Genomic DNA, 14,411 nt, shown 5'->3' with positions numbered 1-14,411 from the left:
TTACTTTGTCCGTGTACACATCGATATATTTTCACTTAAAAAGTCAATGGAGCACCAAAGTCTACAATATAGGCAAATAAAAAATGCATAATCTCAATAAAATACATTTAAAACTAAACAATAAAATAACGTAAAAAAAGGAAAAACATGTTATACATTCAAGCACTACCAAAAGCAAATATTCACTTACCATGATTTTCAAATTCACTTCGTACAACCAGAGCCACGTAAAAATCAAAATATCAATCATACTCAAATGACTTTTTTCAAACCAGGTACTCTTTCTGATCGAACGCTTCACATAGTGACCATCTGAACCTTTCTTCCTAAAAACTCAAATCCATCATTCTATCCATCTAAACGGTTTTAACACACACCACAAAAACGCTTACAAAATATCCCAGAATCATGCTCCCGATTACGTCACAATAGGGTTTCCATAACATTCAATTACTCAGGCTACCATAAATGAAACAACTACTTGGCGATAAATCAAACAACTTCGCCATAATACAAGGGGTACCTTAAAGTCTACTCTAATAAAGAAATTGTGCCATTGAAATGCAGGAAGTAGAAAGACAAAAATGCTGTTACAAAAAATAATAGTAAGCTTAACATGTTTTATATCACACATTTTCTCTCATCTTTCTTTGTTACGCTTTGGACTCATCCTTTCTTATTCAAGCTTCTGTTTTTGAAACATGTAGGTATGTTTAACTTTTCGTACTTCTCAGACCACAAGCCCATTATTCTTGCTCAGGCCTGACAGAAAACTCTTGATTCAGATCTCAAAATTTACTGTCACTGCCTAAAAATTATTTCTAGCACATGGACATTTCATTCTAAAGCTAAAGAACTATTAATACGGTGTACTGCAGTGGGTAATCATATTTTCTGATGACAGCGAATAATTCATGATCATAGATAGAATTAATCACCCTCACGAGAATATATGATTGCATACTTACTGCCGTACATAGTGTAACTGACAGAGTATACAAAAATGAATTACATCGAATTACTAACAAAAATTAATGCTTCTTGCCAAATCATAGTTGTATTTTCATTACCCTGCATTTAATACTGGATCATTCTGGGAGAAATATTGGGAGGAGAGACACAAAATAAATTTATAGGTTATACTGTCAACTCTCCTTTTCTGTATCATCTTTGTTTGTTTTGCTTACAGTTGCCATTGGAATTCGCCATTAAGGGTGGGGGGAACTACCATCCGGGACTGAATACGAATAGCCTTAAATATAACCATTTCTGCAAGTATATTAATGTATATTAAAGTTAATCTTTGCATGATCTAATAATGCAATATATATTTTTAATGAAGAACATTCATCATATTTTTTTTTACAAAAGGGAAACACAATCACTGAGCCCCTGAAAAGAATACCAATTTAACTGTAACTTTAATCGTTTAGTTCAAAATGTCGTTGGTGGTAAATTTAAAACAGTTGCGATCGTTATTTGTTTGAAAAGGTGGTATGTACTTTGTTTGTTGATACTGAGTATCTTTTTTCCTCAATACGAAAATTTGCAACTATTTACGGCGAATTTTATCGGCATTTTGCTGACAGATAAGTAAAATTGTGAACGTTTTAATAGTTTTTCCCTTTTTCTGTAGTCGCCATGAGTGCGAGACAAAAGTATGAAGAGGTTAAGCCAGTCATAATTGATTCAAAATCTAAAGTAACATATCGCCGTGGAAATTTCTTGGGTAAAGGAGGATTCGCAAGGTGTTATGAATTTAAAAACACTAAAACAGGGGAAATATTTGCTGGTAAAGTTGTTTCTAAAAGCATGTTGGTAAAGCCTCATCATAGAGACAAAATGTGTCAGGAGATTACGATTCATAAATCCCTTTCTCATTTATACATTGTATCTCTGCATAGTTATTTTGAAGATGAAAGTAATATGTATATTATATTGGAACTTTGCCGGAAGCGCTCCTTAATGGAAATGCATAAGAGAAGAAAAACGTTAACTGTCCCGGAAGTTCGTTATTTTATGCGACAAATAGTATTGGCATGTAAATATATGCACGAAAATAAAGTGATTCACAGAGATTTAAAGCTCGGTAATCTCTTTATTAACGACGAAATGGAAATTAAAGTTGGAGATTTTGGTCTTGCAACTCGCCTTACTTTTGATGGAGAGAGAAAGCAAACACTGTGTGGAACACCAAATTATATTGCTCCTGAAATCATAACTAAAAAGGGTCATAGTTTCGAAGTTGATATATGGTCTCTTGGTTGCATAATGTATACTTTGCTTGTAGGTTCACCTCCATTTGAAACACATACTCTCAAGAATACATACCATAAAATCAAGAAATGTGACTATTATCTACCAACTAAACTGGATCACAATGCTCGACAACTTATCCAGAAGCTACTACATCCAGATCCTGAAAAGCGCCCAAGTGCAGAGGAAATTCTGATGGATGCTTTTCTTACAACAGGTTACATTCCATCTAAATTGCCAACTTCTTGTCTTACAATGCAACCTAGATTCACTCATAATATGTCTATATTTGAAGAATCTATAATTGAAAGAAAACCTTTGAAAGATGCTGGAAATAAAGCAATGCCATCAATTCCTGAAAAACTTATTGCTGCTACTCTTAAATTAGGAATTAATCCTCCAGATGAGGTACCAGCATCTGCAAAGCCAAAATCTGACTACATCTATATGCCTGAAACTACAATGCCTAAAGATTACCACTTAAGTGATTTATGCCAGATGCTTGCATCTGTAGTGAAGTGTAACCCTGAAAAACTTTATACTGGTCAGCCAGAAGATGCTCAGGATCCATCTGCAGTACCGTTTCTGTGGATAAGCAAATGGGTTGATTATACTGACAAATATGGACTTGGTTACCAGTTAAGTGATAACAGCATAGGTGTATTTTTTAATGATGCCACTCATCTTGTACTCTTATCTAATGGGGAAAATATGCAGTATATTGATAGAAATGATGAGGAGCAGTTTTTTACTATTACAAAATATCCTGAAGATATGAATAAAAAAGTTACACTTTTGAATTATTTCAATGGTTACATGACTGAAAATTTGGTGAAAGCAGGTGAAAATGCAAGAGCTCATCAAGAAGAAGATGAGATGACTAATGTTCCTCATGTTCGAGCTTGGTTCAAAACAAAATCTGCTATTATTTTTCACCTGACAAATGGAACTTTTCAAGCAAATTTCTTCAAAGATCACACTAAGATAATATTGTGCCCTCTCATGCATGCAGTGTCTTTCATCGATGAAGAGAAAAACTTTACTGTCTACACTTTCAAACTGATTGAGAAGTTTGGTTGCTGTCCTCTTCTAGCTTCTCGTTTGCGTTATGCAAAAAATATGGTAGAGAAGTTGTACAAAGATTACCTAAGCCCTGAAACTGCAGCTAAAGAACTGCTTCCTTAATATATCGATTTAGTTTGGAAAAAAAATCTAGATTTTTAGGTATTTTTATGGTTTTTTTTTTTTATAATGAGACGGGAGATATTTTTAATGATTACCATTTTTAATGAGGTGTTTATGCTATTTCTTTATATGTTTTACTACCCTTATAGCTACTGTAATATTTCTAATTTTATTACACAGTATTTTTTAATTAAATCACTTCTTTATTTTTGTATATTCATAATACTTTCCCCAGTATCGCAGGATTTTGACAGAATATTAAAATTTTATCATATTTCATTTTTAACTAATATTTGCAAGCTAAAATGTATTGTCTTATGAGTATTTGTATATGAACATATTTATAATTAAAAATGTATTCGATTTTGTTTAGCTTACACTAAAAATGGGAGATAAAATTTATGTTAAAGACACAATTTTGATGTAAATTTTCTGTAAAACATATACAAATGTTTTTAGTGTGAATAACAGCAAATGTATTATTCAGACTGAAAAATTCAGTCCTATATTTTAATGTTTGAACCTCTTCTTTATTTAAAAAACAAATATGGTATAATTTTTATTACAAATATCTTATAATTTGTAATGAAAATGTTAAAATAATGGTTCAAAAAAGTAATCTACAATTTTTAATTCTAGTGTGTACCAATCCCTTTTCTGTGCAGGTAAAGAAATGATCCATTGAATATATATATATGTTTAGTAAAGATGCTAAAAAAATATTTAAAAAAAAAAAAACTGACCCTTTTTCAAAAGAAAAAGGTATGAGGGATGGATGGATATAACTATATTAGAATTGCTGGAAGTATTAAAATTATATTTTTAGTATTTTAAATATATTTTATTCTTCATTATAAGTACTCTATTCTTTGGAATGGCTGGAATATTTTGTTGAAAATATCTTTTCAGTGAATTAAGTTTAGTAATTCCTGTCTCTTACAGTAAACAGTTTTTCGAATTAATTTTATACTTCTTTATTAAAACGATCACCATGCTTAGTTGTTCAAACTGGCAAACTTTCATTGGCAAAATTTGCATAATGCAAATTTTAAATACTACCAAAGGATTATTTAAAGTGAAAATCTTTCAAAAAAATTTTTTTTAAGTATCATGGAATTAAAAATTTTAATCTGTAATATTTCCTTTTAGGTTCTTAATACAGTTCTAAAAATTTTAATTTTATGGACTTTTTAGAACTTTGAACTAATTTATTTTTTTGTTTATGGTATTCAAATTTTTTTCCCCAAGTTTTCATTTTGATAATATTTGCTAAAAGTTAAGGTCCCCATCAGTTTTCCCTATGTGTAACTTAAATACAAGGCCGTTTTACTCAGAAACTTCTCCACAAAGACATCTCTCCTGTTAGGCTAAGTCTTTGTGGCTTTCCCATTTTCAAGTAACCTAACTTAATACTACATATATAAAAACATTTACCAAATTCTGAATTAAAATGTTTTTAATTAACTAGAAAGTACCTTTGCAATATATGCAAAATAAAATTGTCATATTTGTAAAATAAATGTATACAAATTAATTTTCTGTAGCTGCCAACTGTCCCGGTTTTTAATTTAAATGGTTTCACAGTAATACAAAAATATTGAATTAGTAAAATTTAAATTAGGCAAATTGTATTCTTGCCACCTGTATTGATTTTCAGAATATTTTTTCGAATTAAACCATTTCATCTAAATTATACTTTTTTATTATATTTTTATTGATCTTAAGTTTCATTAGATCTGAATATCTTAATTTACTGCAGAATTCATAGATTTTTATATGAAGATTCAATCAATGTTTAATTAGTTAATATTTGTATTTAATTTTATTTTACTCCAGTATATTGTACATTAATAAGTTTATCCATGCAAATACTGTGTCCAAGAATTATTAGTTTTATTTTCATCCTATTTAAAAATATTTTGATAAATAATAGTTTCACTATTTGGGATTTTCTCAATAAAAGATTGTGTAAGAAAATTAAAAAAAAAAAATAAAATAGTCAAAGAAATAAAATTTATATGAAACTAATGGAAGGCTAATATATTTTATATCGGAATTGTATTACAAATAGTTCAATAGTTTGTATGCATTACAAAGTGACTTAAAATCAATTTAGAATTAATGTGAAAAGATGTGGTAAAAGTATATTTACGAGTACCCCTTTGGTGATTTTTGATGGTACATGGATACCAAGTTTGTGCGATTCTTTGACTTGTTATTTTGACTTGCGTAGCGGTGATTTTTGCACCAAAAATTGGCGCTGCACAAAGCCAAACTAACAAGACAAAGAATTGCACAAACTTGGCATTGCGCACTCCTTTTATACATGCTGACCTATTTTCACTTAAAAAACATCAAATTGCACAAACTAGGCATTGCACACTCCCTTCACTTTGTCCATGTACATATCGAACTATATTCACTTAAAAAACCAAAGGAGCAGCCAATAAAAAAATATATAATCTCAATAAACTACATTTTAAATCAAACAATGAAATAACATAAAGGAAATTCATTTTTGCACTACATAAAGGAAATATCCACTTACCTTATTTACGAGTTAACACATAAAAAGTTCCTAAAATTATCTGAACTAGAATATATATATACTGGTGTTGACACATAAATTCACAAAATAAGAGTAAAAAAATATCCTCCATAGCGCCATATTGTCTGGCCATACGCATTTCCTTCCTACAAACAGGACACTTAATAATTCCTACTAAGTAAACGTTCATTTACACACCAGTCAAGTAATGCTCTTTTGCCCTTTCTTTCCAAATCGTACAGAAATTTCAAATAACAACTTACCACATTCAGCCCTTATACAGGGTTTGTACGGTCCTTAAAAGTCCTTAAATTTTTTTAAATCGATTTTTGGTCCTTAAAAGTCCTTAATTTTGGCCAAAATCAGTAGAAGGTCCTTAATTTTAATCATCTGAAATTTCTCTCTGTTTTTACGACTGCCATTTTTGAGTGTGAATTAGAATTTTGGTGAAATATTTTTGGCAATTCACTGACATATATGGTTATCTTTTGAATGGGTTCATGGGTTATAATTTGTTTCTATTTCTAACATAAATGATGGGATACTCGAGTTTCTAAGCAAGAAGTGAAACATAAACATTTCAAAATTCATTTTTTTCTAATAAAGAGCTCTTAAACAATTTTTCGCTTTTGGGGTTGTGAATTCTTTTATTAAATGGTTAAAAATTTGACAAGTTGTCATCATTTTGGAGATTTTAAGATCAGTTTCTATAGAAAATTTTTAATTCCGAGATCTGAGAATTTTTCGGCGATTTTTTTAAAACATCATAACATTGATAAATTTCATTAAATAATGGTAATATATTAGAATTATATTTAAAAAATAACATTAAAATAAAACATTTTTATTTTTCGCTGTCATATTATAAAGTTTCATTTTGGCAACTTATTATACAATATTTTAAATCTGAAAAATAAACAAGGTATATAGCTATAAAGCATAATTTATGAAACAGCTCTTAGTAAAAGCAAAATTAGCTATGTAATTAATTAAAATGTCTTCTTTTTAATTTTTTCATAGTAAGCATTTTTCCCATGTAATTGTCTCAGATTATTCAAAATTCTCAGAATATGCATCAGTTTTCTCTATAAAATTAATTTTACACTTTTTCCTTCCTTTTTTTTTTTTTCAAAATATCTCTGGCTTTTTGCTGTTACAGAATTGGTTGGGATAATTTTTCTTTAGTATTTTTGACTTTGCAGCATGAAAAGTTTAGAAGGTTTTAAAGGCTAGATTTATAGATTCACGATTCTAGAAAATTTGATAAATATGTGACAAAATGAAAAATGTCTCCATGGTATCAACACATAATGGATGCATTTTACAGAAAGTTTGCGATGAATTTCTTACTTTTTGGAGAACGTCTGCAAGAACAATGGAAACATAATATTTGAATGTTTTACTCCTGATACTAGAATTTTTTTTCTTAACGTGTTTATCTTCTCTTTATTTTCTCTACTTTTCACTAGACAAAAGCATGGAAAATATCAAAAATGCTTCTAATCTTATAACTTGGGCAGGCATTACAGAAAGAGATTTTTTTATTAATAAAGAAATTGAAAACTTACAATTTAAAATATTCATCTAATGTGTCTAGATGCATCGTACACAGAGCTGGTGCTATGCATTTTCCCACCTGATGCAATCTCTATGTATCCTAAATTCTGCTGCCTAGTGCCTATCTAAATTCTGCTTCCAATGCCTGCTCTAAATTCTAAAAGTTTTGCCATTTCTAGATTTTGTTGTTTTGTGTGTCACTAAATTCTAAAAATTCTGCCACACCTGCTGTGTAACCGGCCTTTACCATATATATTTCATATTTCTTCTGAATGTTCATATTACTAAAAAATTAAATTCGCTGCTTTTTCTGTACTTTCTAAATGCATTTAGTGTTTTTAGAATAACAGAAATCCTTAATTAAATCCAAAAATTCTAAAATTAAAAGGAAACACGTTGTAGAAAGAAACCGGATACATAAAGAAAATTATTCTTCAAAGATATGTGCAGTTATTATTATGTAAATTACCTAATTGTTTATCATTTCAGCCTTTACTATAATTTCCCATTTTTGTTTCCTCATATGATAGAGTTACTGAGCCAGATTAAATTAAAATTAAAGTGTATTTGACCACTAGTCCACCATTTTAGTTTGAATTTGACTGTTCTTGTTTAATTACGTCGCCATGAGCTGTAGTTGACTTTGTTAGCATCAGAACATGCCTTTATGTTCTAAGTTTTTTATCTGATATTGTAGTTACTTTCAGATGCAGTGATAATTTGCTTCACGTCTATTGGGGGGGGGAGGCTATTTAACTTTTACCAGATCAAGTAAACTCTCATAGGTACATTGTGGAGAGGTTGACAAATTAGGAGATAAAGTACACAGAAACTAGCGAGAACATTGGTTTGCATATTGAGACAAATTTCTAATTATTGTCAGAAAAGATCGATAATTAAAGAGAAGAAAATCGATATAAACTAGCCAAAATGTTTGGGGCTTGTAGAGACATTAGGTATTTTTGAAAGCAGGAAAGATAAAAGAATTAACAATGCCTTCGCCGGGAATCGAACCGCGGACCTCTGGAATACCGCTACAAGTGTGCAAACCACTACACCACGAAGGGTCACCAAGAAGGTGGAAGAAATACCTTATATACTCCCCCTTTGAAATGGCAACTGGGGTTTTTAGGGAATCCAATCATCAAAACCTTTGTGTGGAGAACCCATCAAGTAGCCATCACCAATCAAATAACCATCAACACCATCAAGTAAAACTTATTCTTTGCATCTACTGAGACTTATATATAAAACAACTTTTCACCTCTGGGGCTTTAATGGCTTATTGGAACCTTAAAGTATATTAACTGGGTTACAGCCCCTTTAACTCTACATAAAGCTATGACATTAACTGCATTAAGCAGAGCTTGGCTAACTTCAACACTTGCCAACTGTGCCTACATCAGGCATTTCAGTTTTGTTTCAATCAGCAGGTCTCTCTATAGACAAGCAGCAGAGGGACAACATTGTCTTTTGTTATGAATCATGCTGATTATGATCTCACTTCTCATTTTAACGTATGTCGTTTGACATAAAATCTCCCTACTATTTGCTAAATCTCTAGACTGACTAAGTATGTGACAAAATTAGACATTTAAAAAAAAAAAAAAAAAAAGCATAAAGCTAGCTATTACTGAAATGTAAATGTCACTTATCTTCTTTTAAATATGTCCAACTATTATAAGTGTAAAATATTTAATGCTACTTGATAAACTGCATGAAATTTATTTTATTCTCAAACTTATTAATAATTATGTTAATTAATTCATGTTTAGTAATATGGCATACTACTTAGGGATCTATTTTATTTTTAGGACGGTATTATAAAAGTGAAATTCATGCATAGAATAATATTTTTAATTGAATTTATTCAATTTCCATTTGCTCATAGGTCCTTAATTTTTTTCATTAATGGTCCTTAAAAGTACTTAATTTCCGTGTGCAGAAATGTGTACGAACCCTGTTAATTCAAATATTTAAAGAAGTTTCCTATTTTAGGTGTATCCATTGCGCATACCGATTACTAATCTCTAGGCTTATTGACGCGTCCATATTTTAAAACACATTGCCCTATGTGTAGCGTGAATATAAGACCATTTTCCTTAGAAATCCCTCCACGCAAATATCTCTTTCGTTAGGAAGTGCTATAAAACATCAATTTGCAGGATTTTATTATTTATTAATCACCTGAAATAATTCAGACTATGACATTATTCGTAACAGGGAAGTGCTAGCCTAGGTACTACTCAGAACAGAACTAAGAGCACCAGTAGTAGAATAATATAAAGCCTAACTCACATGTTCGGGGAATTTCTTAGCTGCACTTCTACGATTTCAATTAATCTGAACTTGTGGCAATTCAGCAGCATCTAATCGACGCACTTTAGACAATTTAATGATGATGAATTCAGCGAAAAGTGTTACAGTATAGCAGAAAATTAATAAAAGTTCAGCTTGTCCGGATATCGGTACGTACTATTCCACAGATTGCGTAGTGCATTTTCATTTTTAAAGATAACTACTATATGGAACTGAAAACAAAATGTATGTGCAAATGGGGTATTAACATTATGAGTGCATTTCAAGTATATAGGTTAATGTTAATTTTTGTTTATACATATATATGTGCACATTAATTTAATTGTGTTAATGCATTTTTCTTTTTTTAAATTTCTCTTGCATTTCAAAAATTGTATTAGTATACATCTATTTTCTAAATTTAGATTAACAAATATTTTTTTAATATAATGAAGTGCCGATCCATCTCTGCTTATGGTTTGGCAGGTAGTAGATATACTCTGGAAAATAGCTGAAAATCATATGTGGTTCATACCCGTGATCAGGAGCTAGCTCCATGGCACACTACTTCTACTACTACTGCAGAAATTGGAGCACAATGTTAATTAGTGCTAAATTTAATTTGTAATATTAAAATATTTAGTAATGCAGAAAAACTGATCTCTGGGAAATAAATAATAATTCATCTATGTGTCTATATATTCATACTACTGTTTCCCTCAGATCTATGTTTATGACACCTGAAGAAGGAAAAAAATGTTTTTTTATCAATATTAGGAAAACTGAACAAAGTACTTCAATGTTTAACATTTACGAACGACTATGCTATCTTAAACTCTTAATTGCCACACACACCAGCAGGCAGTTATCTTCAAATTTTTGCTATATTTGAAAGGGAAATGCAAAATGTAGGCATTTTAAGAAAAAAAAAAAAAAAAAAGCATGGAGATATTTTCTCATTTGAATAGCATTTATATAGTAATTTAAAATTAGACTTCTCAAACCGTATTTTACTCAATGGGATAGAGGCTTCTTGGAGCCTGTGGATTCCGAAGCAAGATTCCTTTCGCAAGATCCCTTTTGAAATACCCGAGCGCAACATCTGCATCCGATCGATACATGGGTCGCACATTCTACTCAGAATCCGACATAGCAGAAGTTCTAGCAAGCAACTTAAGTAAAGTTTTCAGTAAACACGAAGAAAATTCCGAACACGAGGAAGAAGTTAAGCAAGAAATAGTTAATATAAAATCCCGGCATAATTCTAACTTCATTAAATTCACTTCTCCAAACGAAGTTCAAAGCATTATTAAAAAACGGAAGGCAAGAGGGTACGACAACATAAACAATGAGGCTCTGCAAGCACTTCCAAGATACTGTATTGTGTTACTTTGTAACATATTTAACGCATGCATTCGACTCACCCATTTCCCTCAGCAATGGAAGCATTTGATTATAATTACGATACTAAAACCAGGAAAAAATCTCCATGAAGTCACAAGCTACGGACCGATTAGTTTACTCCCGGCAATAGGAAAAGTTTTCGAGAGAATTTTAAATGACCGTTTGACTACTCACCTTGAAAGATTGAAAACTATTGACGAAAACCAATTTAGATTTAGGAAAGGCCATTGTACCACACACCAAATCCTAAACATAATAGAATATATTGCTCTAAATTTCCAGAAAAAGACCGCAGTCGCTGCATGCTACCTCGATTTCGAGAAAGCTTTCGATCGATTGTGGCATGCAGGACTTGTGTACAAGCTTTCAAACTGCATACTTCCTAATAGCTCTCTAAAACTGATTATTTCATTTCTCAAAAGAACTTTTCAAGTTAGATGCGGTGATTCTCCCTCCAGCAAGAAAGTAATGTACACAGGGAAGCGTACTTTCGCCAAAATTATTTTGCATTTTTGTCAATTACATGCCTCAGCCTTTCTCTTTTTAAAGTTCTTCTCTGTTTTAAAGTATGCTGATGACATCGTGGTTTTAACTAACTCCCTGAATCCTCAAAATGCTGTAGACAAGCTGAAGTACCAAATTAATGAAATAGATGCATGGTGCAAGCTATGGAAGATTAAAGTGAACCCTTCTAAATGTAACAGTGATTTACAGACGGTATAAAAAATTGTTCCCACTTAATATTGACGTAAAAATTGACAATATCCCAATTCCTGTTGTAAATTCTTACAAATATCTTGGAGTGCATATTGATAGAACGTTCTCTTTTCATGATCATGTGACTTACACGACCAATAAAGCTAATGCAGCATTCATGGCCATCTACCCATTATTAGGACGAAATTCTAAATTGGATTTAAAGATTAAAAGAACACTTTATATCACCTTAATTCACTCAATTTTATTGTATGCCGTACCGGCCTGGGCTACAGCAACGAAAACAGACAGACAGAAGATGAATGTGTTACAAAACAAGATACTTCGATCTATTACAAACGCTCCCTGGTTCATAAGAAACTCGCAGCTCTATGAAGAGTTAAAAATTCTACCAATTCAGGACAGATTCTGACCACAGCACACAATTTTTTCACAAGTATGCAAAATTCTCCATACTCTGCCATAAGAAATCTTACTACCTACAATCCCACTCAGGAGAGTGTTGTAAAACGCCCACGTTCAATCCACCACAACCCACAGTGGTAGTGATGTACATAATGTAAATATTTTGTATTTTTTTCGTATCTTATTTACTCACTTTTTTGTCTAGTTTGTGTTTAGTGTTTTGCACCAAGGACTTTGTGATTTTTATAAATCATCTTGACAAAGCGAACTGTGCACCGTTTTTGTGTATAGCCAAGTTTGGTGTTATTTTAAAATGTGCTTTTCGTGTTTCTTCAATGGACTTTGATTTTGCAAAGCCATTGAACTGTGTAATTTAAATATTTACGAATGTGGAAATTACTTACTCTCTGAAGTTCAGTTAGAATAATCCCAGCTAATTTTTTTTTTTTAAATTGCATGTATTTTAGATATCAGCTTTTTACGTCTCATCATCATAACCGCTCTGCTTAAAGCAAGGATCAATCTGAATTGGACTTTATGTTATGTGACTTTACGATGTACTTGTTTCTCCTGCTCTATGCACGCTCATGTAGCTGCTAACTTTGTGTAAGACTTCAGCCGCACCTACTCATGTATTTACGAAGGCATTATTGCTTAAATGGACTAATTTCAGCATCTTTGTTTAAATGCTTGAACTTTCACGAAGGAATGATTTTCCTGACTTGCCACCAGTGTTTCTTAGCTTTTTCGTCCCCAGGACGCGGCACACAAGATAGTGTGCCTTTGATTGAAAAAAAAAAATAAAGTAAGAGCCCAAGGGCCAAGATATCTACTGGTGAATACTCTTTGTAGTAGAGGCCAGACTTTAAATTTACGATCCAGATCCAGATCGATATTTATTCCTTCGTTTGGAAGAGTATGTACTTCTTGTACAGCGTTTGAGAGCTCGCATATTCTTTCAAGGAGCTGCGTGATTTCTTTTTGCGAAGCAGGTGGCTTAGGTTTATTAAGGCATCTGCCTACGTTGTTAACTCCTATTTCCTGAGGCATACCAGCTGGCTGGCCGTAGGATCAGAAAAATCATACTTACAAAAGTTCGAAGTTCATGAGCAATGAAAATACACGTCCATGATGTGGAATGTGTGATCATGTGACGGGGAGCAAATGTTTCTCTTCTGTTAAATACCAATGATTGCCGCCCTTGAAACTAAATTTCATCCATCCCTAACTGGAAGCTAACAGTTTGTTCACATTAAAGCATTAATAGATGACGAATTGTCAGTAAAGACGCAACGCGAAAGCTGCTTGTTTGTAGGACTAAATAGCTTAATAATTTGACAAGCTGTAAAAATTTAAACAGAACTATTGGTGTAGTATAGTCTGTTATTTTTTATTACTGTTTAACGAATCTAGCAATAATATTATATTATGCATTCCTTTATTATTAATCTATGCGTTATATGAAATATAATTTTCTAAATACTAACGATTTATCATCAGTTAATTTATAAAACGACAGATATTTTATAGTATCAAATTTTTTTTCACTTTAACGATTTATCATTAGCTTATTTTTTTTTTTTTTTTTATTTTTTATTTTTTTATTATTAAAGTCCAAAGAGACTTTGTTCCTGGAGGGCTATTCTTTTCGTTTTGCGATTTTGCGTTGAATCATTATAAATGGCAAATCAATTTTCAAACTGTTGCCACCAAATGTTAGAGTCCTGCATTATATTTGAAGAAATTAAATAATGAAAAATCTGCATAAATGTATGTATATTTCGGCAATGTGATAAAACAACGGTACATAGAGCCATCGAATTTTGAATGACGTAATCCTCCTGCGAATATGGGCATCTGGAAGCTCAAATTTGAAATTTGTTTTATTATCTACTTCATATTTTGTAAAACTTTAACAAACTCAACGATTTAAAAGCAAGGAATGGCAACACTATATGAAAAAAAAAATTACATGCACTGGTAGTTTGGTCCGAGGTGTATTGGAATTTTTAAAGATATGCTCATTTTAAAATTATTTTCA

The 14,411-nt window shown here is 31.4% G+C and overlaps 1 protein-coding gene and 1 long non-coding RNA gene across 4 annotated transcripts in view; one reads left to right on the top strand and one right to left on the bottom strand.

Annotated features, from left to right (window-relative positions):
- LOC146999120 (uncharacterized) overlaps positions 1–1,202 on the bottom strand; it is a 58,342-nt gene extending 57,140 nt beyond the window's left edge. For 2 of the 3 annotated variants that reach the window (XR_015041162.1, XR_015041159.1), the window contains exon 1: positions 1,071–1,202. This is a non-coding gene — a long non-coding RNA (uncharacterized LOC146999120). Of the gene's footprint in view, positions 1–1,026 lie in introns of all 3 variants that reach the window. The other variant, XR_015041165.1, reaches the window with a different exon arrangement.
- Positions 1,203–1,428: 226 nt separating this feature from the next.
- LOC118199633 (serine/threonine-protein kinase PLK1-like) lies at positions 1,429–8,123 on the top strand. The gene has a single exon (XM_035371524.2). It carries the CDS (start codon positions 1,642–1,644, stop codon positions 3,439–3,441), a length of 1,800 nt encoding a protein of 599 aa, XP_035227415.1. The 5' UTR covers positions 1,429–1,641; the 3' UTR covers positions 3,442–8,123.
- Positions 8,124–14,411: the final 6,288 nt, after the last annotated feature.

This window comes from Stegodyphus dumicola, chromosome 1, assembly GCF_044657685.1.
Source record: "Stegodyphus dumicola isolate Sdum_Otavi_A_Nest chromosome 1, ASM4465768v1".
NCBI lineage: Eukaryota > Metazoa > Arthropoda > Arachnida > Araneae > Eresidae > Stegodyphus > Stegodyphus dumicola.
Note: the sequence above shows the minus strand (reverse complement) of the source record. Positions and strands in the feature narration are given on the sequence as shown.

Coding starts and splice junctions, on each gene's coding strand:
- LOC118199633 (XM_035371524.2), top strand. CDS start 1,642: ATGAGTGCGAGACAAAAGTATGAAGAGGTTAAGCCAGTCATAATTGAT.